Source organism: Hibiscus syriacus, unplaced genomic scaffold (assembly GCF_006381635.1).
Source record: "Hibiscus syriacus cultivar Baekdansim isolate YM2019G1 unplaced genomic scaffold, ASM638163v2 tig00110469_pilon, whole genome shotgun sequence".
Lineage (NCBI taxonomy): Eukaryota > Viridiplantae > Streptophyta > Magnoliopsida > Malvales > Malvaceae > Hibiscus > Hibiscus syriacus.
The window spans coordinates 920,041-947,311 of record NW_024062751.1 but is presented as its reverse complement, the minus strand read 5'-3'; the positions used below and the strand labels follow the sequence as shown (position 1 = coordinate 947,311).

General features: G+C 34.3%; 1 protein-coding gene across 1 annotated transcript; it reads left to right on the top strand.

Moving 5' to 3' along the window:
* The first annotated feature begins 7,243 nt into the window (after positions 1 to 7,243).
* Positions 7,244 to 12,822, top strand: LOC120127575 (E3 ubiquitin protein ligase RIN2-like). Its single transcript, XM_039145435.1, has 13 exons — positions 7,244 to 7,348; positions 7,818 to 8,239; positions 8,808 to 8,885; positions 9,259 to 9,345; positions 9,448 to 9,569; positions 9,853 to 9,949; positions 10,084 to 10,186; positions 10,710 to 10,867; positions 10,972 to 11,109; positions 11,187 to 11,254; positions 11,343 to 11,573; positions 11,980 to 12,361; positions 12,545 to 12,822. Exons 2-13 carry the CDS (start codon positions 8,000 to 8,002, stop codon positions 12,599 to 12,601), a joined length of 1,761 nt encoding a protein of 586 aa, XP_039001366.1. The 5' UTR covers positions 7,244 to 7,348; positions 7,818 to 7,999; the 3' UTR covers positions 12,602 to 12,822.
* The last annotated feature ends 14,449 nt before the right edge of the window (positions 12,823 to 27,271 follow it).

Sequence of the window (27,271 nt, the reverse complement as noted above, 5' to 3'; positions counted from 1 at the left end):
TTTTTGCTTTTTTTGTATCGTGAACTATGTAAGGTGACCGTAATCGTTAGAGGAAAAAAGTGGATGTAGCGGGTTGTTTAGTTTTGCTCAAATTATGGGTGTAGTATCGTTTCCCGTTTATGATGCCTATTACTTCCACTTATATGGAGTTTCCTCTCACTGCAAGGTAAATTCATATATTTAAAGTTTTAATATTTTATAATATTTATTTAAATATTTTGAAAATGATATTAAATAATGTAATTTTTTAAGATGGTGACACCGAATAACCGATACAAAGTTGTCGGGTACAACCAAAGTAGATATTTAGATGAGGATTGATATCGTCGGTAGACATGTGGTAAGTTTTAATATTTTTTGCATTAACTTTGAAATTGTAATATTAATTATTTAATTATACTAACATAATACTTTTGACAGTTTAATTGGATGTCTTATTATGAGTCAGATATCCAACGGTGTCTACCGCCAATGTTCTTTGAAGGAGCGGAGACATGGTATGCCGTAACACCATTGCTCCATTTTGCAATTGTTGAGATCCATGTTGCCGATAGAGTTTTGCGACAATTTGGGCTTCACCAACTGATAGAAATGTCCAAATTTAACATTGACGATTTGCATAAAATAAATGCGCGTGGGAAACATGGTGAATATTGGTCAAGGAAGCATGATATATTCATACATCAATGGCAAAATAGACATTTATGACTGCCTAATCGTTCCGAGGTACAACTCGAAGATTTTGATTTCAATGTTTCTTCTTACCTCCAAAATTATTAAGCAAATGAAAAACCATACTTGACAACGCCGGAGGAGCGGTCCAGTGGGAAATAATGAAGACAAAATATGAGAAAAATCATCATTTTCATCAACATCTTCATCTTATGCTTCCGCAAATTATTATCCATCGCAAGAAAGTTATGGTGATATGGTGCATATCAACTATTGATAGAGAGTCGAGCGGAGTGAGAAGGAAATTAGTGGGATCAAGTGCCACATTCACAACAATTTTCCTCAGAATCTGAAGAAAGATGTCTATGGGATCATCTTCTTCATCACATACAATATTAATTTGAGGCGATGAAGTCAATTATGGTGTCAAATACCTTGAATACTCTATCGTTTTCACCTGAAGATGTAAATCAAAGTGGAGGAGTAACGTTCACTTCACAGGAACCGGAAGAATAGGAAAATGACGAAGGTGGACAACCACGACGAAGTCGATGAGTACCACACCATTACTATTCTACCGCTCCTCGACATCAGTAAGAATTGCGCAAATATAAGTAATAAATTTGTTTATTTAAGTTTTTGTACCCAATATTTAATTGTATAAAAATCATTGATAAGTAATAAAATTTAATTACAAAATTTTCATTCATATTTAGTGCAGTTTATAAAAGTACAAGTAATATTGATACTCATTTTATGGGTATCGGTACTTCCTTTATTATTTTTAAATAAAACTAGTCGTTGGGGCTGACGATATTGACACTGTGACCATGGTATTGATACTACTATATAAAGTTGTATCGGTACCACTTTGGGTATCGATACTATTTTGCATTCTGGAATTTGAGCAAGTATGTAGTATCAATACTACCTAGATAATATCGATACTTCTCTTACTTAGGGTATTGATACCACATGAACATTACCAATATTCTTCATATAGTATCGATATTGTCATAAATGTATCGATACTTCATACATAATCTTTGAATTATTTTTTGAAAACTTTTGAAAACTTTGAACAAATTCAATTAAATCTAAAAACATTTTTCCTTAATTTGTTATATCAAAATATTCCAAAACATGGTTCAACATAATACAAGTTAAAAAACTTAGTTAAAAAAGACATAGTTATAGTACAAAAAAATACATAGTTAAAGTACATAATATTTTGTAACGCCTATTTTAGAATCCAACTTGATATTTTGGAAGATGTGAATAATGTTTTCTGTTATGACCTTCATCTCTGCAGTGGTCACAAAGTTTGGCTAAACATGACTCTCTTTGCAGATCATCCATATCGATATGAATTTGGCTAGATTCAGGTAGACCACGTAACTTCCTACGTAATTGAGGATTTGGAAATCATTCCTTAAAAATTATACACGTAGGCCAATATGTTTCATTTGGGAGGTACTTGAACTCACAACTGTAAATGTTGTATATAGTGTGCAAGCTATAATAGTCATCAACATATAAGTATGGGTCAATATTTATGTGTATACATGCAACAACAACGTGACCACATGGGAACCTAAAAACTTGAAATCGAACACAATCACACCATATTCTATTCAGATTACCAGTGTATGTTGTAGAATTACCTCCCTTATGTGGTCGAACTAGTGCTTGGAAAACGAATTCAGAATCAAGTCTTGGCAAAATTATGGACAAACATCGATTTCGTATGTGTTTGATTCATTTGCATTGCCTTCTCTAAATATGGAGCATAATTTCTCCCATCGTTGATCATGGTATCAATTTGTGCACTTTTGTCTGCCCATACTTTACCCAACCTAAAGTAAGTATCCCTAACAATACTTGCTATCTGGAGACGTCGAGTCGCTTTCATCATTGAGTTGATATATTCAGCAAGGTTGGTAGTATATGGCCATAACGTCGACCCTGAACGTCATATGCTTATGACCATCTCTCCTTATGGATTTCAATTGCGAATTCATACACATCATCTCTGTATCTTCTCAAATTTTCAAGCCGTGAACAGAAGTTTGGTTGGAGTAAAGCATACCTTAAAAAGTAGTAAATTAAATGTTATTGAGAAATAAAAAACATAAATGAAACAAAAATAATTAATAATAAATGATAGGCTATTTACCCTTATTGATAATCTTATTTTTTTTTTATCTTTTTCTGCTTAAACCTTTTCATTGCGTTCAACACGATATGATTTATACAATAGGCATGATATGCATACGAAGGAGTCCATATATTTTTGGGTATAGAAATTATGCTTAACAACCCATGCGACCAATCTGAGATCATGCAAACCCCATCTTGAGTGACAACATGGGAACGCAAGTTAGAGAGAAAGAAATTCCAAGTTTCCTCCGATTCATTTTTAATAATGGTGAAGGCAATGGGGAAAATACTTCTGTCTTCATCTTGTGCAACGACTATTATCAAAACGTGTCTGTAGAGCTCAAAGAGAAAAGTGTCATCGACTTGAATAATTTGTTTGCAAGATCTAAACCCTTCGATAGCTGACTTAAACTCCCAGAACAACCCACCAAAAATTCTCTTCCCGGGTGTAGTCACACATTTTCGTCCGATATCACATAATGTCTCATGACGTGTTTATAATAAACGGTACACTTATGTTATATGGTGTATACGTGTGGTACATTTAAAATGTCAATTACATTATAATGTGTATACGTTAAATATACGTATAATATAATGTATCATACATATATATACATTACATTATTAATAATGTTTGCTTTCTTTTAGGCCTGAATATTTGGCCCAAAATGATTACACAACTACTGGCCCAACATGAACCCATCACGTGACCAAGTGGCCCAACAGTTAGGGTTTGGGAAACCCTAGCTCCACACTCTGCCTCCAGTGCCGTCTTACTCTTTCACGAGTACCCCCACAATGCACGGTCGAATTTCACGCCCCCAGCGTCTGAGTTTCACGGCTCTGAGTTCTCTGGCGCAAGGAAAGCATCACCAACGCCATGCATGAAATAAAGACAACTAGCATACCAAACATCAGTGTTTCATTCGAAATAAAAAACCTAAAAATAGGAATTTTATTCCTATAAAATGCTATGTAATCCCCACTATTGGGGGGGGGGGGGTAGACACGATTTACAGAGGATTTAGGCACAAAAATACTACGAATATTGAAAGAGAGCCACACAAAATATTGAGAGAAATACCAAGAAAATCCGAAGCTTTTTGTAACAAGTTCGAAAAGAAATAAAGGTAGCCTTTTGTTTTTACCTTGCTTTTGATTCCTTGGCTTGCATGTTACATTTGTTCGCTTTCGTTTTGTGGAAAAAAAACCATTTGGCTGATGACCGGAGGGAGGGCATTCGAATGGTCTTTGTTGGATCTAGCCCTCCCGAGGCCGTTTTTGAAAAAACCATTTGGAGATTTAAAGAGGGGAGGATAAAGGCTTTTAAAAAATGATTTTTTTGGGGGTTTTGTCGTCGATGAACGGCGGCGGCAAGGCGGCGGGGTCATCGATTTTTGGAAAATAGCGGTGGGAAGAAGACCCCAAGAACTTTACAGAGGAGTGAAAAGAGGAAAGCATTTAATCGGGTGAGGGGGTGTTTCAAAAATGAAAATTTATTTCTGTTTTTGAAATATATAGTACACCCGTGGATCGACCCGTAACCCGGCCCGAATAATCACCATACCCGCGTGTTTTTGAAAGAAAGACCCCTGTTTTGGTCCCCCTCTATTTTTAAAACTTTCATTTTAGTCCTAAATTCACAATTTCAACGCTGATTTTCTTCTGGATTTGACCCTCCAAGTTGATTTCATTCCAATTTAATCTCGTCATGGTCATTTTTACTATTTGTTTTATATTTTTATATCTATTTATTTTCATTATAACTATTATTAGTATTCTTTTTATTATTATTATTTTTTATTCATATATGTATATATATATTTTACTTATTTCTTTTTATACTCTTTTACTCTTTTATTATTTCTATTATTATTATTATTATTATTATTTTCTATTTTACTTTTATATTTTATCTATTTATTTTTACTTTCTTTTTTATTTTTCTTTTATTTCTATCTTTCATCTCCCTTTTATTTCTTTCATTTATTCATTTATTTATTTGCATTATCTTCTTATTTTTATTTAGTTGTTTGCTATGTATATATTATTATTATTATTATTTTTCATTGTATTTGTTTTATTTATTTCATTCATCCTTATCTTTTTTTTATTTCCTTTATTCTTTATTATTTTCTTTACTTCATTCATTTTTTTCTTTATTATTTATTATCATTTTTTAATACATCTTTCGACTTTTAAATGGTATGTTTTCAATCAATCAGAGGTAAGTATATGAGATCGTTATTTTACCTTTTAATTTAAACTGTCAATTTTCTTAATTTAAGACAACTGGAAATTATATAATACCGAAAGGGCAGTTCAAGGGTGCTAACCCTTCCTTGACTGTAACCGACTCCCGAATCGGACACATATTTGGTAAGACACAGATCAAGTAAGAAATAAGGTATCTGATCAACCCATTTTTCATAAAATAAATGATCGGTGGCGACTTCAATCCATATTTTCTAATTTAATCTACGTCGAAGCCCGATTCTGGGCCCACCTGAAAGATGGTTCCGACACCGGGGATAATGTCTCCCTCAAACGTGACTGCCGGATAAGTATAGTACCTAACAATGGTTTCAGAGATGAAAAATTCTATTGCTTGCAGCAGACGTGGTAGCTCATTATATGACTGATCACAATCACCATACAACAAGGTCATTGCTTTCTATTTAGCCATCTATGCCTTGTAATAAGTCAGAATATAACCAAATGTATCCAAATGGATACCACTAACACATAAATGGACACTCTTGGATTTTTTCCACCAACAGGTTCACATAAGAGCATATGACATCCGTATCTAAATGTTTGTGATCTCGTGTCAAGGAGGTCATTGTACATACGTGTTGTACATTAAACCTTATGACTTCCTACAACATATTTCGTTGTAGGTATGATACTCGTATGCTTCATTTACAACCAACATCATGGTGTATACACCGTACGAACTAAATCTTTTGATCTGACTCCGCCACATAGAACTGAAGATGAGCTTTTATGCAATACTCCTTGATTGCTAGTTGTGCCAACTCAGATGATCGCTCGTCTGAAGAACCCCAGTGGGCATCACATAACTCTGGCATATCATATATTTCAAGATTCCACATAGCATCATAGTTAATGTCATGCATTGCAACTACATGATGATACCGAGGTAAATCATGGCGAGGCATTTTAGGTTGAGGGTATGTTTTTGCCTAAACATTTAGAGCATTCTACAATCCTTGACACCTTGAAAGAGTTACCTCCCATACATCAGCCTCAACATCCACACCTTGTCCCTCTAAAATAGCCTAAAAAATATTAGACTCGTCAACTAATGGTGTGTCGTCATTGTCTACCAACAGAACAATATCATCATCATTTTCTCTAAATTCAACAAGACTCTCACCGAACAGTCCAACAAGGTTATCATCACCATCATTTGCATGTGGTTCAGATGGATCTGTTTCTTCTGTTCTTTGAGCTGGTACTGATGAGGTTAGAATATCAGTTGTATTTGTGGGTTCGACATATATTTCTACCATATTATTATTTGATGATTGATGAAGCACAACCATAACATCAACATAATTATCATCATCAAGCTGAACTTTTCCATATGTCATTGGATTTGAGGAGATCAAGTGTCGATAACTTAAACATGAAAGAGAAGCCTTAAGTTTTCTTTCATTTTTTTGCTTCATTTAGCGATGAGATAAATATATAGGGAACATCATATTGATGGATCTATGTGACTTAAACACAACACCAACAACAGTTTGTAGAATTTCGCCATTATAATGAACAACAGTTTGTAGAATTTATTGCTCATTGTTTGAAATGTATTTGTTTAAAAGAAAGAAGTTTAGTGTGTAAGAGATTGAAGATGAAAGGAGTGTTATGTGTGTGTAAGAGATGAAATGGGTGTGTTATGTATGTTAAATTTGTAGCCGTTGGAACTCGTCATGCCGTGTGACGAGTTCCATTGATTTTTTTTAAAAAAAATTGCATGTTTAACAACGGTAAACAAATTCAAAATTATACTCATTGGAACTCGTCACACCGGCCATCAATAATAAAATAATATTTTTTCACTACATTTAAAAAATTCCAAAAAAATATTTTTTTTTATTTGGACGTGACGAGTCTCGTAAGCTATATTAAATTAATTTGGGTCGTGAGATCCACATGATGCGACCCATTAAAAAATATATATCATGAAACTTGTCACACATGCATGACGAATTTCATAAGCACTGTAACATTTACCTCAGATCCCAAAATAAATTTTCTATTACCCTATTAAGCCAAATAATCCACCCGATTGAATTATTGGGCTAACCGCCTATCTATCTTTTTTTTTATCTGCTATACAACTTATTTTGTCAATTTTAATATAATTTTCTATATATTAATAAAAAAAAGGGTAAAAAAGAGCATGCAATTGCAGGTGATTATTTGCTGATACCTCTACCGTCTCGTGACAGCTTCCTCTTCATCTCCTCATATGAGATCGAATCAGGTTTCGGATTCTTTCGATCTTTTCTCTTTTGTCTATTATTTACTCAAGCAATTATTCCATATTATTAGATTATGCATGACGAAACCATGAGTTTATGTCCATCTTTTGCAATCTCCAAAATTCCCTAAATTTTGTTGCTATTTTATTTCCATTTCCTGATTCTATTTGGTCATCGATGTTTTGAAATTTCGTCTTAGGGTTTAACTCCTTATTCTATTAAATCGTTCAACATGATTGTACTTTAGTTATTGTGAATTCCGTTGATGTTTTATGATCCATCTCGGTCTGTTATATTTCAAAGAAACCGATTTATGAGATCTGAAAAGGACACGATTATTTAGAAGCTGAAAAAATAACATCAATCAATCCATTAATTGCTAATACTTGCTGTGTGGGTGTGTGTGTGTTTAAAATGTTGCTTTGCTGGCTGGTTATTTTCTAATTTTTTTTTCATGGGATTATTTTTCAGGTTCTCATGGTTGCAAAATAACTGCAATTTTTTTAATTGGCTAACGTTAAGCGTGACAAATTGAAGTCTGAGCTACTTATGTTATCCGAAAATTGTCATTATTGCCTGCGATTAGTGATGATCTTTAGTTCTAATGAAAATTTGGAAGTTTGGTTTTGGTGGAAAATTTGTTTTTGTTACTGATGGCTGTGAGCTACTTGGCAATCTCAGCAGTTTCCACAGCTTTAAGCTTCATAGGTCTTCAAGTTTGGGCAGAATTTTCACTTGATAAACTTCAGAATGATGGGTTAATTAGCGAGAATTTTATTCATACGGAAAATGTTGACCGTGCACTTGAGCTCCTTTTAGGTTCTTATACCTCCTTGGCTCTGCTGGCAAATTTTGTGCTCAATGTATTTATTCTAATCATCCTCTCTCTAAAGGTCAGTTTAATCTCTTTCCATGAGCCTTAATGCATTCATAAATTTTACTTTACAATGAGATAAATATCATGCAACGGTTATTTGTGTTAAGAAATGGATTTAACAGTGGTTTGCTATTTGAGTTCCTGCAATACATGGTTCTAACTTGAAGAAGAAATATTTTCAGCAATGTACGTTACAAGTTAATTCAAGATAATTTTTTTTTTTGTTCAATCTGCACCCTGCTTTGTGAAAATTACTCTGGGATAGTCATTTTAAAAGGGTAAACAGTTAAAAACCTGATAAGAACTTTAATTCCCACTCCCGACTTTAACAAAAGCTGTGGAAATGTCAATTAAATTTGTGTCTTTCTAAGAACGTTAGAAGATCTTGTGATTGAGTTGAGAAGATGTCCATGTCAAAAATTGTGAAGATGAAATTTTAGCAAAGTTAGTATGTTTATGTTTCTGTTATTTATTCTATGACGAAAAAAGGGCATGTTAATTTGAATGACCTTTTATTGTTAAATTTGTATTATATTATTTTATAGACATTGTCCCATTAAATTGGTTTCTTTTCTGCTGTGCAGACTGTATTTTTTGGCAAGTTATACCCCTTAGAAACTCGGAAATTAGTAGAGCTCCTTATCAATTATGTTATCTACAAGGTAAATGTTTTACATGATTTGAACAGTTTGCTTGATTGTACAAACCTCCAGTTCTGTATCCAGGAAGTAAACATACCGTCTCCTAGTTTTCTTTCGAGTACCAGTTGTGTATCTGTAGAACAATGGTTACTTCTGTATTGGTAGCACTAAATTGAGTAATTGAGCTGAATAATTGCTTCACAAAGAGAGAGAGAGAGAGAGAGAGAGAGAGAAGAAGAAGAAGCTCTAAATCTTCCGTCAGTTGGCATAAGTTGCCTGTAGTTTGATAGCTGATAGTTTTATGGTGAAATCAAGTCATTTACTTGTGAGGTTCATATTTCAATTTTTTTCCTTCTTCACTAATGGTGGTATATAGTGATGATTTTTGAAACAGGGGACCTTTCTACCATTGGTAATTCCACCAAAAGTATTCCAAGCAGGTCTTTGGTCAATTTGGTTGATTGTTGTATGTTGTCTAAAGGTATATAATTTAATTTGTGATGGAGGTTTTGTTTTAGCTCACATCCGAAGAAATTGAATTGCATTTTATGCATCCTAACATTTTGTTGAGCAAATGATACAGATGTTTCAAGCTTTGGCCCGGGATAGATTTGAACGTTTGAATGCTTCTCCTTCTGCTACACCATGGGCATATTTTCGTGTCTTTTCAGTGTTTCTTTTTGCCCTCTCTTTCAATTTATTCTGGTATTGCTCTATTTCTTGCTTCTTTTGAAATAGGGAAAACATTCATAAGCACCCTTTCTTTTAAATTTGCAAGCAGTGGACCACAAACACATTTTTCTCTGAGTACCTAGCTTCTAGGAGTGAATATATGATCTATTAATTTCGTTACTTTCTGGATGTCCTTTCAAATGTACTGATTGAGGGAAGTAGAGTACCTGTTTTAGCATTTCCTCATCTCAAGCTGCCAACTCAGCTTGTCACAATCTATTCTAATTATTTAAGTTATATTGTGGGTGTGTTTCAGGATTTGGCTGAGCTATATGCTGTACAAAACAGTAAATTCATCCATGTTCTTGTTGTTGTTTTTTGAGCCTCTGAGTATTGCTTTTGAGACCATGCAGGTATCATTAGCTTCTTCTTTTTTTCCTTTTAATGATATGTTCATTCTGGATGTTATGTAATACTATTATTCCGTGAAAGTTATTTGATCATGATTTGATGAGGTGGTCTTTGTTGTATCTACTAATCTCTGTAGGCTATGCTGGTTCATGGGTTTCAGCTGCTTGAAATATTACTCCATTCAACAGGGAACAATGCTGATTGCCAAAGAGCAAAACCTTTTGATTTATCAGCTGCCGGTATGTACTTTTTCTTTTCACACATGGATGTGATTACTTAGTTTGTAGATAGGTTGGCTGGGTGTTTTCAATGGTTCTCTAATTGAGAAGGTCATGGCTTGTAAAGTCTTGTTTTAAGCTTCAAACCTAAGGGTATCATAATTTCATCGTCATTGGCATTAAAATAGTTTTGGCTGTATAATAATAGGGCCATATAATTAAATTGCAAAGGTCTTTCTTGCATGTCTGAGTGTGACCCATAACCTAGTCTTTCACATTAGAAAGTTTATACCTTTGGTTCTGTAATTTCTTAATTTTTCTGGGCTTGAATGTTATTTTACTCTTCCATGAGTTTCTTTCCTCATTAACCCATAAGTTCTTTGCATTCCTTTACTATGCCTTTTCCATTTTTAGAATGGTTGTTTTCTTGTTTGATCATCTTGCTGAAAATACAAGGTTTTTTTCTTGATGTTATGCTTTTCTATTTGTTCCCTGCTCTATCTGCTTCCACTTATTTTCTTCTAACAATTTCACATCACTGCAGGTTCATTTTGGGAATGGAAGGGCATTCTTATTCGTAATCTAGGTTTCCTCCTTGACATGGCAACACTATTAATGGCACTCGGACACTATGTTCTTATATGGTGGCTCCATGGCATGGCATTCCATCTTGTGGATGCAGTTCTTTTCTTTAATATACGTGTAAATTTCTGTTTTTCTTTATGTTATGTTACAGTCCAATATATCCATAAGTTGACATCCCAGTGGACATTACTTCTATGCTCAAATTAAATATTTTTTATCAGGCTTTGCTAAGTGATATTGTGAAGCGTATAAAGGGATTTATTAAATTGAGAATGGCATTTGGGGCTCTTCATGGAGCACTCCCTGATGCAACATCTGAAGAGATACGAGCATATGATGATGAATGTGCCATATGTCGGGTATGGTTTGGTTTTTATTGTGCCTTTTTAGGTTTTTTACTGATTTCTGAAGGTCTAACTAAATTCACAAAGCACAGGAACCTATGGCCAAGGCTAAAAAGCTTCACTGTAATCACCTTTTTCATCTTGCATGCTTGAGATCCTGGTATGGTTATATGATATTATGAAGTTTGGTTTGTGTATTTGTAAGTGTGCAGATGAACCTAATGCTGGATATTAACATACCATGCCAGGTTGGACCAAGGCTTAAATGAAGTTTACTCATGTCCCACATGTAGAAAGCCACTTTTCCTGGGAAGCAGAGAAAATGAGGCAAATTCTCGCACCTCAGAAACTTTAAGCAATGAGCAGTTGGCCCGTCAGATAAATTCTGAACTAAATCGGCCAAACATGCCTGGTCACACCCTGCCTACAGGAGTATTCCCAAATCAAATGCAGAATACTGCAGAAGGTGGCCCTTGGAGGTATGGTTCTTTCAAATCATTCTTCATAGCTTGACTTAGAATAAAAGGTTGTTATACCTTTCCGTTTGAACAATCATTTACTTGAGAAGTTACTAAAATGATATGAACATTTACGCTTTACATCCTGACTATAACCTTGTGACATCATTAGTTCATCCATTGTTAGTGGGAATGTGAAAGGTGATTTCCTAGCTTTTTGGGAGATAACCCTCTTCTGTGCATTATTTCACCTGCTGGTGTATATGAGTGAAAAGAGATTATAAGCTTCAAACGCCTTAATAACTGATTCTTATTTTTATCTCAAACCAACAAATCATTCAGCTATTTATAAACGGGTTGCAGATTGTTGCACCATTTATAATTATTTATTGTGCTTATTAGGATATATATCATTTACTCTTTGCAGGGGTGCAGGACTGGACTCTGAATGGTTGCATTCTTGGCCAAACCAGAATGTTGATGGAGCTGGTCCTTCTACTGATACCAGATCAGTTGGACTCGGGAGAGTTCATATGATGATGAGGCATCTTGCATCTGTTGGAGAAACATATGCCCAGACTGCTGTAGAAGATACTGCTTGGAGCCTTTGGCCCATGAACCCATCTCAAGCTGCTGTATCCGCTTCATCTGCTCCTCCAAACGTCGGTGGAAGATATCCTGCAAATACTGGTAGTTTACATATTAGGACTGCTGCACGCACAACAAGCAACGGTGTAGCAAATATACTTGCCATGGCGGAGACTGTACGGGAGGTTTTGCCACATGTCCCAGATGAGCTTATTTTTCAGGTATTGTTAGGATCTACTTCGGTAGGTTAAGGTTTTTGGTAAACAGCTTTAAGTTGTTTTGTTTCGCTGGTTTATCATCCTTTTTTGAGACAACCCCCCCCCCAAAAAAAAAAAAAACTCAATTGGGAATTGAATCAATCCCCATTATAATTCTTATATTGTTTTTCCAACGGAATTTTGCAGGACTTGCAGAGAACAAATTCTGTTACGGTTACCGTGAATAATCTTCTCCAAATGTGATATCTGAAGGGTAGGCGAAGGTCTTCCTACAAATTTATTGAAAGACGGATGGTTCCATGTGTGTGTGTGTATATAAAGTGGTGGTTTGGGGATTGTTATTATGGTAAAAGATATGTGATAGTTGTTATTGTTTTCGGATAGAATAACTGTCCCTTTAACCACTGCGGTTATTTGATAAATTCTCTTTTTATATAGAATTAAAATGTAAAAGTATTTTCTCTCATGTACTGTAATTTCAATATTAATTGACTATAATTTAAAATTACTAACCCATTTATTAATTTAAAATTACTTTTTGCCCGGAGAAGCAACCCGGAAAGTAAGTTGGTTAATTAATTTAAACATTATTGGTTTACACTAATTGACTTTGTATAATCATTTTAGAAGGATTAGTTGAGATTCTAATTTAGTTAACAATGTTTTTTAAAGCCACGCTTCGAGCATGGCAACTTAATTAATTAAGTTGTTCCTCAACTCCTTTATATTATTACCAATTAATACTTGAAGGGTCGATTATACAAGTTAAACAACTAAAGAAGGTTATTTTGATTATCAAAAAAATAAATTACAAACAAGTCATCAAACTAGAGCAATCTGCCCATGCCGATTGGTTAAGTTTAAAGGTCAACGATGGTTTTTTTTTTTGTTATTTATGCAATATATTAAACAAATAGATATTTATGACGACGATGGTGGCATGTGCATGACCGCAAGGACTTGAAAATGACTTACATGAATAATACTATGAACATGATTTTCACCTAGGTTTAATTTATAATCTCATGAATGGATATATTTAATTTATATATTTTTTGGCTTAATACCAAAATAAGTGCTCAAACTATACAGTTTCTCTCGAATAGGTGTCTAAACTATTTTTTTGATTCATCCAGTGTCTAACTTTTTCTCCGTTACCATTTTAGGTGTTCGATCGTTAACCATGGTTAAAATACCTTGTTAAGTGACACATGTCATGCTTTGGTAATTTTGATAATTTTATTTTTTTTAAAACCTCCCCTGCGCAATTCCCCCCACCCCACTCCGCCGCATCCCCCTCCCCTTCGCATGTGCTCTCCTATTAGGGGTGTTCATAATTCGATTAAAACTGAATTAACAGACCGAACTGAAATTTCGATCGGTTAATCGGTTGATTAATTTTGGGTTCGGTTGGTTAATGGTTAATGATTTTTTCAAACTTCGATTATTGGTTAATTAACCGAATTAGTCAAAATTATTAAATATTTAATATATTATATAATATTTATATTTTATTTAGCGTTAAGGGTGCTTAAACTTCGGTTTTAACCGAATTAACCAACCAAATTAATCAAATAAGCCAAAAATATTAGATATTTAATATATAATAGTTATTATTTTTAAATTTTGGTTAATTCAGTTAACCGACCATGTAACGCCCCAAAACTTGGGTTAGTAGTTTCGGATTAAACCGAGAGTGATTTGGATAAATTCTCTAGCCTTGTAGCAAGCTTGACTCAAAAGAGTGTTGGATTGGCTTGGTTTGGGCCCAATAGTTGGTTTGTACGAATCATTGAAGTGGTTAAATGGACAAGGTACGTTAAACAAACGACATGCTCGATGGGTTGAGTTTATTGAATCTTTTTCTTGCATAATCAAATACAAACAAGGGAAAGATAATATCGTAGCTGATGCATTATCTCGAAGGTACTCATTAATTACTCAAATGCATGCTACTATTTTGGGTTTTGAACATGTTAAAGAACTTTACTCTACCGACCTAGACTTTTCTGAGATTTACACCCACTGTTTAATAGGTGCTTAACAAGTTTTATCTTGTAAAAGGATTCCTTTTTCGACTAAACAGGTGTGTATCCCATAAGGCTCACTGAGAGAGTTCTTAGTTCATGAATCACATTCAGGAGGATTAATGGGTTACTTCGGTGTTAAAAAGACACTCGACATGGTCACGGAACACTTCTTTTGGCCGCACATGAGGAAAACCGTGGAAAAAGTACATGCTTCATGCATCACATGCAAACAAGCCAAATCTAAGGTAAATCCTAACGATTTCTACACTCCTTTACCAATTCATCCTCGCCTTGGATTGATTTGTCGATGGACTTTATTCTTGGCTTACCTCGCACCAAGAAAGGACGAGATAGTATTTTTGTGGTTGTGGACAGGTTTTCAAAAATGGCACACTTTATTTCATATCATAAAACAAATGACGCTACAAATATTGCTGATTTATTCTTCCGAGAGATAGTACGACTTCATGGCATCCCTCGCACTATTGTATCCAATCGAGATACAAAATTCATAAGCCACTTTTAGAAGGTATTATGGGGTAAGATAGATACGAAACTTCTATACTCCACCACTTTTCATCCTCAAACCGATGGACAAACTGAGGTAATAAGCCGGATTCTAGGTTCTTTACTTAGAGCGGTTGTAGGTAAGAACATCGTAATCGAGAAGAATGTTTACCTTTTGTTGAATTTGCTTATAACAGATAAATTCATTCTACTACAGGTTATTATCTATTTGAGATAATTTATGGTTTCAATCCACTAACTACTTTAGAACTCATTCTTTTTCCTTTAGATCACATTACAAGCATCGATGGAGAAAAGAAAGCATAGATGGTCAAGGATATTTATGCCAAAGCTAAACAAATAAAAAAAAATACGAAGCAGTTGCAAACAAAGTTAACAAAGGTTTCCAAAGCAAAGGAAATCTAAACTTGATCCGCTTGTTGATGGACCATTCCAAGTCCTTCAGTGAATCAATGACAAGCTTACCGCATTGATTTTCCAGGTGAGTATGACGTAAGTGCATCCTTTAATGTTTTTGATCTATCTCCCTTTGATATTTTAGATTCGTGGACGAATCCTTTTAAAGAAGGGGAAATGATACATGCACGACATGTCACAGGACAAAAGAATATGGACTGACTCTTCCACTAGGTCCAATCACACGGGCCAAGTCCAAACTTCTAAAAGACAAGCTTCAAGTTATGGTTCAAGCCTTCGTTAGCAAGGGACTTCATGCTCACATGGAGATTGAAGAATTCAATGAAGGAAATTCATTTCTCATTCCTACTACATCTACTTGGATCTCAACAACTCAAGTTGAAACAACTTCAGGATCAATTAATGACACAACCAGAGACAATCCTGAAAATATCTTTAAAATCCCTTAAAGGATCAATTTCTAAATATTACAAATTTTCAAAATTTTATTGAATATTTATAATATAATTTAAATGCATTATATTTTAGAATTAGATTGATTATTTTACTAGGAATTAAGATCAAGTTAAAACATTATTCCTAGTTTATTATTATTTTATTAGGAATTAGGATAGGCTTGAAACATTATCTTTTATTCATTAGTCGTGTTATAATAATGACTTCTCACCCTATATAAAGGAGGCTCCTCCCACCATTGTAATCACATCTTTTCTTGAATATAATATAACGAGAGTTCGTTTTTGCAAGTGTTTTTTGCCTTGTGCCTTTGAAGCATTCTCCATCATTAAGTTCTTTCAAGTTCTTCGTGAGGTAGATCTTCACACTCCAATTTGCCTTCTCATTACGATTAGGAGGGTTGGTTAGAGCCGATTATCGAGTTTGCGTAGTCAATTGCGGTTAGGAGGGTTCGTAGAACAACTATCTATCAATCATCATCATCATTGAATCACCATTCTCGTCCATCACCAACAAAACCCTAACTTGGCTAAGTTATTCATATCATATTATTATTATTATTATTATTATTATTATTATTATTATTATTATTTTCCCTTATCTTTATTGTTTTAATCTTATTCTTCTTATTCAATTTCCAGCAAACTCTAAAAACCTTAATTGCCACTGCCCCTCCAATCTTTTTCCCCTTCATTCTTTGATCGAGTCTAGATCTTTCTAGGTTTGATTCTTCAACGACGAGCAATGTTCATAACTCCGCTGCCATTCTTTATCAACAAGAGGTACAAAATATTATCATTTCCCCCCCTTAATATGGAAATATAGCTTGGATTATTGAATTTAATCAACATATTCATCCAGGTCATGGAGTTTCTTAAATCACTGGTGACATAGAAGAAGACAAGTGCTCACTGAATACAAGAAATAACATAGAGAAGAAGAAAAAAATACACAATAAGCATATATATTCTAGTTAACGCAGGAAGTATAACTGGGGAGATGAAAGCCAAATCTACTCAATTATATGCTTCTTGTCTTAACTGTATATTCCTGCTTCAGTAATCTTTTCTCACTGATAGAAACACTATTTTTTTCTTCATTCTTTCAAGTATAAAAACGCCTTTTTCTATTGTATTTTCCAGCTCCTGTTGGATTCTATTTTCATCCAATTCTCCCTCTTTAACCCACAATTTGATGCAATGGTATTGAGTGTTTGTAACCGAATAAAATGAGCTTATTATTTATTGTTCAAAACACAATTTCAACTCATAAGTAGTCTCGGGAACTGTCAACACACATTTTTCGTCTTACTAGGATTCGAACTCCTAAAAATAGGATATAATTTCAGGATTCAAACTCCTAAAAATAGGATGAAATTTTGTTAGGATTCAAACTCCTAAAAATAGGATAGAGTTCTACTATTATTTAAATTCCTAAAGATAGGATCCACAAGCACTATAAATAGCCATTGTAACTCACCATTGTAACGGAGGATTTACACACAAAACACAGAGGAAAGCACGGAAAATACAAAAGCAAAGCTATTGTAAACGATTCGAAAATGAAATAAAAGGTAGCATCTTTTTTTTCTTTTTTTTGCATGTGCACGTTATTTTTATTAAGATTTGGTTCGAATAACCTAAAACGTGGGTTGCGCCGATGACCAAAAAGGGGTGGGGTTTCGAAGTTTCGAACCTAGATCTACTCCCGAGGCATATTCATTTTTTTAAGTATTTAATATTCCCCCAATTACTTCAAAATTTGACCCCTGATTTTTTTGTTCCAATTTAATCCATTCATGTTTTAATTCCTTTTCTTGATTTCGTATTTTTTACCTATTATACTATATTTTATTTGTTATTATTTTCACTAACAATTATATCTATATATTTTTTATATATTATTATTTGTTTCCTCCTCTTCTTTTTTATTCGTATATATATATATTATGTACATATAACTACATATATGTATTTTAGTGTTTCATTCTAACATCTATTTACGTATATTACCTTTTATCATTATTATATATATTATATTTATTGCTTCATTTTCTTTATGTGTATTTTATTTATTTATATATATTACCTTTTTATTTTATATTTATACTATTATTTACTATCATTTTTCTATGCTTTATTTATTTATTTATTATTTTATTTTATTTTATTTCTTTTTATTTTGGTTGAATTTATTTATTTATTTTATTTATTTTATTTTATTTTTTTATATCTAACATGTTTCTCAACTCTTTAAGGGTACATTTTCAATCGAACATAGGTAAGTTTTGGATCGTTATTTTTACCTTTTAATTTAAAATTACAATTTTCTTAATTAAGACAACTGAAAATTACGTAATACCGAAAGGGCGGTTCAAGGGTGCTAATCCTTCCTTGACCGTAACCGACTCTCGAGCCCGACATATTTCTGGTAAGACGCAGATCAGGTAAGAAATAGGGTATCCGATCAACCCATTTGTTTTAAATAAATGATCGGTGACGACTCCAATCCATTTACCTAAGTCGAAGCCCAATTCCGGGGCCCAACCGAAAGACGGTTGCGACAGCTTGGCGACTCCACTGGGAACGCAGGTAAGCGAGTCAGGCTAAGGTAATTTCCAGTTGTCTTTTTTAACGAAAAGGGTAAGTTTGAATTTTAAGGCAACATTTCGATCCTTATTACTTACTTTTGATTATATTTTCGAGTAAATAGTTGGACTAATCGTTTTCTCATGATTTCAGACTTCAAAGTTTTTTCTTCATCTAAGGCTCTATACCCGAGCTCCAATTCCTGTTTTAAGTGGGGGTGAAAGCGACGCCTTCGTGTGAATTTATTCACCGTGCGGGCCTAGCAAGTAGTCTTCGGGATTCATATACCTTATGTCTTCGTGTGAATTTATTCACCGTGCGGGCATAAGGGAATGTGTCCCCTCGAGTTTAACTTAGTCCACACAAGCCTGTGATGGGTTTAGGACTAAGGGTCTGGCAAGCCCAAGGGGGCACCGGCAAGGATAACTCGGGTACCTTTTTTAGAACCTAAACCGGGAGACTACAAGAAGTTAGAGCCCACCCAAAACCTCATTCCAAACCCTAGGATGCCGGAATTATTTCCTAGTTTACTTTCTGTTCAAAGCATGCGAACTAGAAATTTATGCGGTTAGGACTTGTTCAAAATCAACTTGCGGGATAGAGATCATGTTCGGGTAGGAATAATAAGCATGTGAGGTATATATCATGTGGGGTAGGACTTTCATTTTTATGATCATTTTTTATTATTTTTCACCTCACTAACTCTTTTCATCTTTCTTTTATTTTATTTTATTTTCATCACTTGCATCATTCAAAAGAGGTCATTGATTCACTAAAACATGTTTGTTAAAACTCGAATAATCTGAATCCATGGACAAAGGTGTTGTAATACAAGAGATGAAAATACAGAAGATAGTCTACAAGGCGACTATGTGTCACATTCAATCCAGAAGACGTGGTGCCCACAATTAAAGAGTATATCACTCTGCTGCATTATAAAGGACTCAGAATGAACCGGGTCTACATCAAGCACAATGAAAGCTTATCTTTGAAGAACTGACTGGCAGATGTTGCAGGGGCAGGATGAAGGTTATGTATCTTGGAAGTCCCTTTGAACACGACAATGGCAAAATGATAGCTGAAATTGGAGACCATTGCTCGCGAATTCAAGAAACAGATTAATGAACTTCACATAGTTCCTATCAATTAAGGGCTCCAATGACGAATTCGTTGGGAACAGGCTCAACAAAAGTAAATGCTCGAGATGCGATCATTCGAGACTTCTTGGACCATTACGAAAAACAACTCAACATTTTCACGGTTCATCTAGAGAGGCCGGAGCGGTTCGACAGGTTATTCAACCGGTGAAAGACGAAAGCAGAAGACTAGTCAACATGTCAGAAGCTGTCAGGATATTTTTGTCTCTTAAAAGATAAAACGTTTTTGTCCCCAATAATTATTATCCATAATAACAGGCACATTTCTTGGATCAATGCCTCGAACATTTCATGCATTCTTGCATTTTTGCATCTTCATCTACATTTTTAAGCATTTTCATAAACATAAAATTTCTTCCTAGATGATTCGATGAAGTGGATTTAACCACATGGAAGCAAGATTGTAACCTTAAAGAAAAAAACTGAAAACAATACAGTGGAAGCCTGATCAGCTGATTGTAGGACAAAGCCTGCCATGATGATCTAAAGAATCTCCATATCCTAAGGGCTACGATGTTGAAGCTGTTAGTTGTTACCACATAAGAAACCCCAAACATTCTTCTAAAAACTGTAAGGCACTTGTCGAAGGGGGCATGGCATATACCATTTGCACTTAGAGGATTGTTTTGTTTGAACACGTCTTTGATCTTTCATGTTTACTTAATCTTTTAAAGGATTGAATTTATGCTACTTTCTAAAGTGGAGCAATTGAACAAATTTTAATCTTTAGTTCTTCGAATATTAAATGAATTAAGGATTCTTTTAATTCTTCAAGAATTATAGATTTTTGACATATGGCAAGATTAGGCCTTTCTTACCCTATCTCAAACCCCAAAATAAAATACCTCAATTTTTTTTACCCAAAATAACTCATGACCATTACCAAAAAAACAAATTTTGACATTACCTCCCTTTGAAATTCTTGAACATTGCCTTTATCTTTTTGATACACCTGTACCTTTCTTTGAGTCAATAAGATCACACCATTGTCTTTTTAGACTCAAAATTAACCTTTTCTTACCATTAAAACCTAAGGCATTGAGTTGTTCATTTGAATATGAGCATTCTTCTAAAGACACAACTTGGGGCATCTCGCGGGGAGCCTGAACATTGAGACATGTTGGGAGCAAGGAGCAACAAAAAACAATTCATTCGAAATAATCCTATCATGCATTAATTACACTGTTTTCATGTGAATAGAATTAATCCTGCAAATCTATCCCCCTGGGGATACCTCTTTTGTGAGGACTTCCATGTATGAAATGATGAACGGCTTTCTTTCTTTATCCCTTCACAACAGGAGAAAAAATATATCCATTGTGTCCCCTTTTGAGCCTATAGTATTTTTCTTCTTATTCAACCCTAACCAAAGATCACCCTCCACACTGGGGGGCAATATAGAAGAAATCTGCTCACATGAGTGAAGACATCAATCCAAAGGAGATACCTCGAGGTGGACCAAATGACAAGTGCAAAGATCCAATCAAGAAGAAAAAAGAAAAGAATAAAAAAAAACAAAAAAACAAAGAAAAAGAGAAACAAGAACAAAAGGAAAAAACAAGAATCAAAAAGAAAGAGGGACAAAAAGCACATGCAAATATTCCCTAAAGACAAATGGCACATCAATCTTCAAACTATGAGATTGATCAAGCACAATCATTCTCGAATCTCTGAATCACTTCACTTGAAGATCATGGAACATCCAGAGAAAATCCAGAGAAACACATATGAGCAGATCCAAATTGAGCAAGACAGGATTGAAGGCATCAGAATGAATTGATCCTTGGTTCAACACCCTGAAACACTTGTTTGGGCCTATTTATCCTTTTCTTTCATAACCATGAACTCTGGCCTACATTACGTGCCTTAAAAGTCCCTTCTAATCATACATGGATTTTTAAACAGAAGAGACTATCTTCAGATTTCATCCCGCCCATCAGGATTAATCTTTGTTTGCAAAAAACAATGTAATTAATGCATGGTAAAGAAAAATAACAAAAGGGGGTTCAAGATGTACATCCTTAATAGCGTCTTGAAACCAAAGGAGGGTTCGAGTTAAAAACCTGAAAAGGTGGCTCAAATATAAAAATTGTGCAACTGAGGCGGTCACACAAATTTCTTGATAAGGCGTCGCACAATCCGAGTGTGACCACAAATACTGGGAGTCGAAGAACACTTCCAGTATAGGAGCATGCAGGCTATCCCATCAAACCTTTGAGCATCAAATGTCAAACCTTTGAGCATCAAATGCCAAACCTTTGACCAAACACAATAACCTGAGACTTTTTATCCTTTCCTTACTTGACTATCTCCCAAAGATAGCTTGGATCTTGGCAGTTGTCAAATAGCTATAATTTATTGAAGGATTAACATTGTAATTAATTCTTTGATATCCGATGAACTCTAGTATTATGATTTGTCTCAATTGTAAAACCGTGATAGGGGCAATATTTTTAAAACTTGAGATTAAACATTTTTTGAAACTCTTTTAATTGATATTTTCATGACTTTGAAAATAAAAGAGAAAGAAAAACATTTTTTTTTCAAACAAGACAGTCTCTCTAGAGTGGATCTTGGTAAATGACATGTGACTCTCAAACACAAAGCTCATGCTTAGAATCAATGATGAAGCAAGAAATGAGGAACATTTGGGGTATCTTTGAAGATTCAACATCAAATATTGGGGCATTTTTGGATATTGAGGCATCTTTGGGGATTCAACATCCTAATGCGAATTATCAGACATTTTTCAGGAGATAAAATATAACCAATTCATGTTACATGCATCTTATGCATACATTTTAGAGCGTCATATCTATCATTTTCTTTCCACGTACATATTTTTTACAGCTTTAGAGTCAAGTTCGACTTCAAGATGAAGATACTCGATTTAAAAGCACCTTTACAGATTGATGTCGGTTGCTTAGCTCAGCAGCAAGAAGCTACACTTCAACCAACTTGACAGATAGAAAGATCGACATTCATTTTCAGATTCGACATTTCCAATATAAATTATGTCTCGCTTGAGACAGTCTCATTTAATGCAGATGATTATCTCACTTGAGATTGCTTTTTTAAAACAGACTTTGTCTCACTTGGGACTGTTTTACTCGAAAGAAGATTTATTTCACTCATGATTGTTTTTCTTAAAACAAGATTTGTCTCGCTTGAGACCGTTTTCACTAGAAGAGTTTTGTCTCTCTTGAGACAGTTTCCCTTGAAACAAATTTTGTCTCTCTTGAGACAGTTTCTCTTGAAACAAATTTCGTCTATCTTGAGACAGTTTCCCTTGAAATAAATTTTGTCTCTCTTGAGACAGTTTCCCTTGAAACAAAATATTTGAATATGTTTTCTTTGAAACAAATTTCCTCTCCCTTGAGACAGTTTCTTTTGGAACTAAGTTTTGTCTCTCTTGAGACAGTTTCTCTTGAAACAATTTTCGTCTATCTTGAGACAGTTTCCCTTGAAACAAAATCTTTGAATTTATTTCCCCTAAAACAAATTTGTCTCCCTTGAGACAGTTACTCTTGAAACACAAAATCTTCAAATTTATTTCCCTTAAAACACAATTTTGTTTCCCTTGAGACCGTTTCTCATGAAACAACAGATATCTTTGAGATCGTTTCCCTTGAAATGAATTCTATCTCTTTCAAGACAACTTCTTTTGAAGCATCATCTGAACCGTTACACTCAGCTCAGGCACATACTTGAGATGGTCGAGAAGCATTTCTCAAATCAAAAATAGAATGTGCACATCAGATCTGAACATTTGAAGAATTCAAGATCAGGGATCAAAATTTGAAGATTCAAGAATCAAGATTCCAGACAGGCAACTAGAGATCGAGATTTCTCTCTAGAGCCCCAAGATAACATATGTTGCATATGCATTTTAGGCACACCTAAGAGCATTGCATCCATAGCATCACATATATGCATAACTTTTTCAGGTTTTAGCTAGAGTCAATTTCAACTTCGCGGCGAAGGATATTGAACTCAAACCGACACGATTTGCTCGAGAGTGGATTTCAACTTCACGACGAAGGATATCTAGCTCGAAGCCAAACTTCACAATAAAGGGGTCTCCATGGTTTCAACTTCACGGCGAAGGGAATTGTGTCCACCCGCAACATACAATACTTGGATTTCAACTTCACGACGAAGGATATTCAATTCAAGGCTCAACTTCACAACGAAGGGGCCATCCGCGATTTCAACTCCACGACGGAGGATATCGTGGCACTCGAGACAACACAAGTTCAACTTCACAACGAAGGGACGGCTGGTTGTCAACAAACAACTTCTTAATTTCAGAGCCAATTTCAACTTCACAACGAAGGATATTGGACTCCAGACAACGCAAGTTCAACTTCACGACGAAGGGACCGCTGCTTGTCAACAACAACTTCTCAATTTTAGAGCCAATTTCAACTTCACAACGAAGGATATTGGACTTCAGACAACGCAAGTTCAACTTCACGACGAAGGGACCGCTGCTTGTCAACAACAACTTCCCAATCTCAGAGCCATTTTCAACTTCACAACGAAGGATATTGGACTCCAGACAATGCAAGTTCAACTTCACGACGAAGGGACCGCTGCTTGTCAACAACAAATTCCCAATCTCAGAGCCAATTTCAACTTCACAACGAAGGATATTGGACTCCAGACAACGCAAGTTCAACTTCACGACGAAGGACCGCTGCTTGTCAACAAAATTTCATTCAGATTCAATTTCAACTTCACAACGAAGGATATTGGACTCGAGAAAACACAAGTTCAACTTCACAACGAAGGGACGGCTGGTTGTCAACAAACAATTTCCCGGTTCCAGAGCCAATTTCAACTTCACGACGGAGGATATTGGACTTGGAACAATGCTACCTACTTGGATTTCAACTTCACGACGAAGGATATCCAACTAAAAGAAGGATTATCTGCCATCAAAATTGTCGAGTTCAACTCCATTCAGCTCGATGACACATCAATCGCACTACTTTCCGGTTACAGTCGAGGTTTTCAAGTCGAGAAGAGGACCTGGGTTAGCCGTGCCTTAGTGACAAGCAACCATTTTCAATCAGCATAGCTTAAGTCAAGAAAAAGCTATCTGTCAATGAAGATTTCTGAGTTCGATTTCGATCCAAGGTCTTTAAACCGAGAAGAAGACCGAAGGGTAACGGGAAGCCACGTGCTGATTCAAATTCTGAACTACGGCTTTAATTTCATATCATTTCAAGATGAACTCGACTTCACGATGGAGGAGTCATCCGTAACTCAATTCGACAGGGAGTTATTGAAACATCAGAGTTAATTTTCAACTCCACTGAACGAAAAGTGTGTCTTTTAATCTTTGCCCTATCCCCGTTACACGACTATGGGCAAAGAGGGGCAGCTGTCAACACACATTTTTCGTCCTACTAGGATTCGAACTCCTAAAAATAGGATAGAATTTCAGGATTCAAACTCCTAAAAATAGGATGAAATTTTGTTAGGATTCAAACTCCTAAAAATAGGATAGAGTTCTACTATTATTTAAATTCCTAAAGATAGGATCCACAAGCACTATAAATAGCCATTGTAACTCACCATTGTAACGGAGGATTTACATACAAAACACAGAGGAAAGCACGGAAAATACAAAGGCAAAGCTATTGTAAACGATTCGAAAAGGAAATAAAAGGTAGCATCTTTTTTTTATCTTTTTTTTCTTTTTTTTGCATGTGCACGTTATTTTTCTTGAGATTTGATTCGAATAACCTAAAATGTGGGTTGCGCCGATGACCAAAAAGGGGTGGGGTTTCGAACCTAGATCTACTCCCGATGCATATTCATTTTTTTAAGTATTTAATATTCCCCCAATTACTTCGAAATTTGACCCCTGATTTTTTTTTGTTCCAATTTAATCCCTTCATGTTTTAATTCCTTTTCTTGATTTCGCATTTTTTACCTATTATACTATATTTTAATTGTTATTATTTTCACTAACAATTATATCTATATATTTTTTATATATTATTATTTGTTTCCTCCTCTTCTTTTTTATTCGTATATATATATTATGTACATATAACTACATATATGTATTTTAGTGTTTCATTCTAACATCTATTTACGTATATTACCTTTTATCATTATTATATATATTATATTTATTGCTTCATTTTCTTTATGTGTATTTTATTTATTTATATATATTACCTTTTTATTTTATATTTATACTATTATTTACTATCATTTTTCTATGCTTTATTTATTTATTTATTTATTATTTTATTTTATTTTATTTCTTTTTATTTTGGTTGAATTTATTTATTTATTTATTTTATTTTTTTATATCTAACATGTTTCTCAATTCTTTAAGGGTACATTTTCAATCGAACGTAGGTAAGTTTTGGATCGTTATTTTTACCTTTTAATTTAAAATTATAATTTTCTTAATTAAGACAACTGAAAATTACGTAGTACCGAAAGGGCGGTTCAAGGGTGCTAATCCTTCCTTGACCGTAACCGACTCCCGAGCCTGACATATTTCTGGTAAGACGCAGATCAGGTAAGAAATAGGGTATCCGATCAACCCATTTGTTTTAAATAAATGATCGGTGACGACTCCAATCCATTTACCTAAGTCGAAGCTCAATTCCGGGGCCTAACCGAACGACGGTTGCGACAGGAACGAAAAAGAATGTTGTTATCCCTAGAGATTCAAGATTCGAGCAGTTGTATTTGCAGGGTGTATGTGCATTGTTAATAAATTTAAAAAAATTTCAAAAAGTACTAACTTACATTCACTCGAAGATTATTTAAAAAAGTAAAAAAAAAATCACCACACAACGTTAATTAAACGAGTATGGATTGATATTTCTCTGTTAATTATACTAGTTTTCATGCTTGATTCTAAGGTAATTTTCCTTGGTATATATTTGACATTGGGCTTTAGCGAAGGTTAGGGGTGTGTAAAAAAAACTCGATCTGATCTGAAAATTCAGATATTCGATCTGTTTTTTTAATTTTTGAATAACTCTAATTAAATATCTAAAAATAAAGAAATAATCGGATTGAATACGGATTATATAAATTCTCAAACATTTGTATATTTATGTCACATAATTATATTACATATACTATACTATTAGTTAGATTTTTATAATATATTGATATATAAAAGTGGTACGTTTTTAATGCACTTGAAATATCGTTAAAGTTTTTAGAAGAATGGAAACAAAGTTAACATGATAAAAAATTTAAGAAATAAAAAATTGAAAGATGAAAAATATTTTTAAGTTTATTTTTATTAGAAAAAGAAAAAGAAAACTTTTAAAATTATATAATTTTAAACTAGTTTATATCTTTCACATTTAAACTATAAAACAAGGTCAGATGGGTAAAATTATATGTTGTTCAGTGCAGTTTGTAAATGTGCATATCATTTGAAAACAACAGTGTTTCTAGCAAAGTTTGTCCCTCTTTGTTTCAGGTCAGATAAATAACAAACCCTACATTCAGATGCGGTGGATCCAAAAATATTTTTCAGATGAGCACATATATGTTAAAACATAAATTTTTTAAATGTGATGTCCCTCTTTGTTTCACTGCCATTTACCGGATCTAATCTAATAGACAACCACCAATATTCCAACCTCTCTCTCTAATCCACTTTCCACTTAATTTCCCTCTACTTGTATTGATGTGCATGACTTCTCTTCCGCAAGCAAAACCAACTACACACAACCCTCTCCCAAA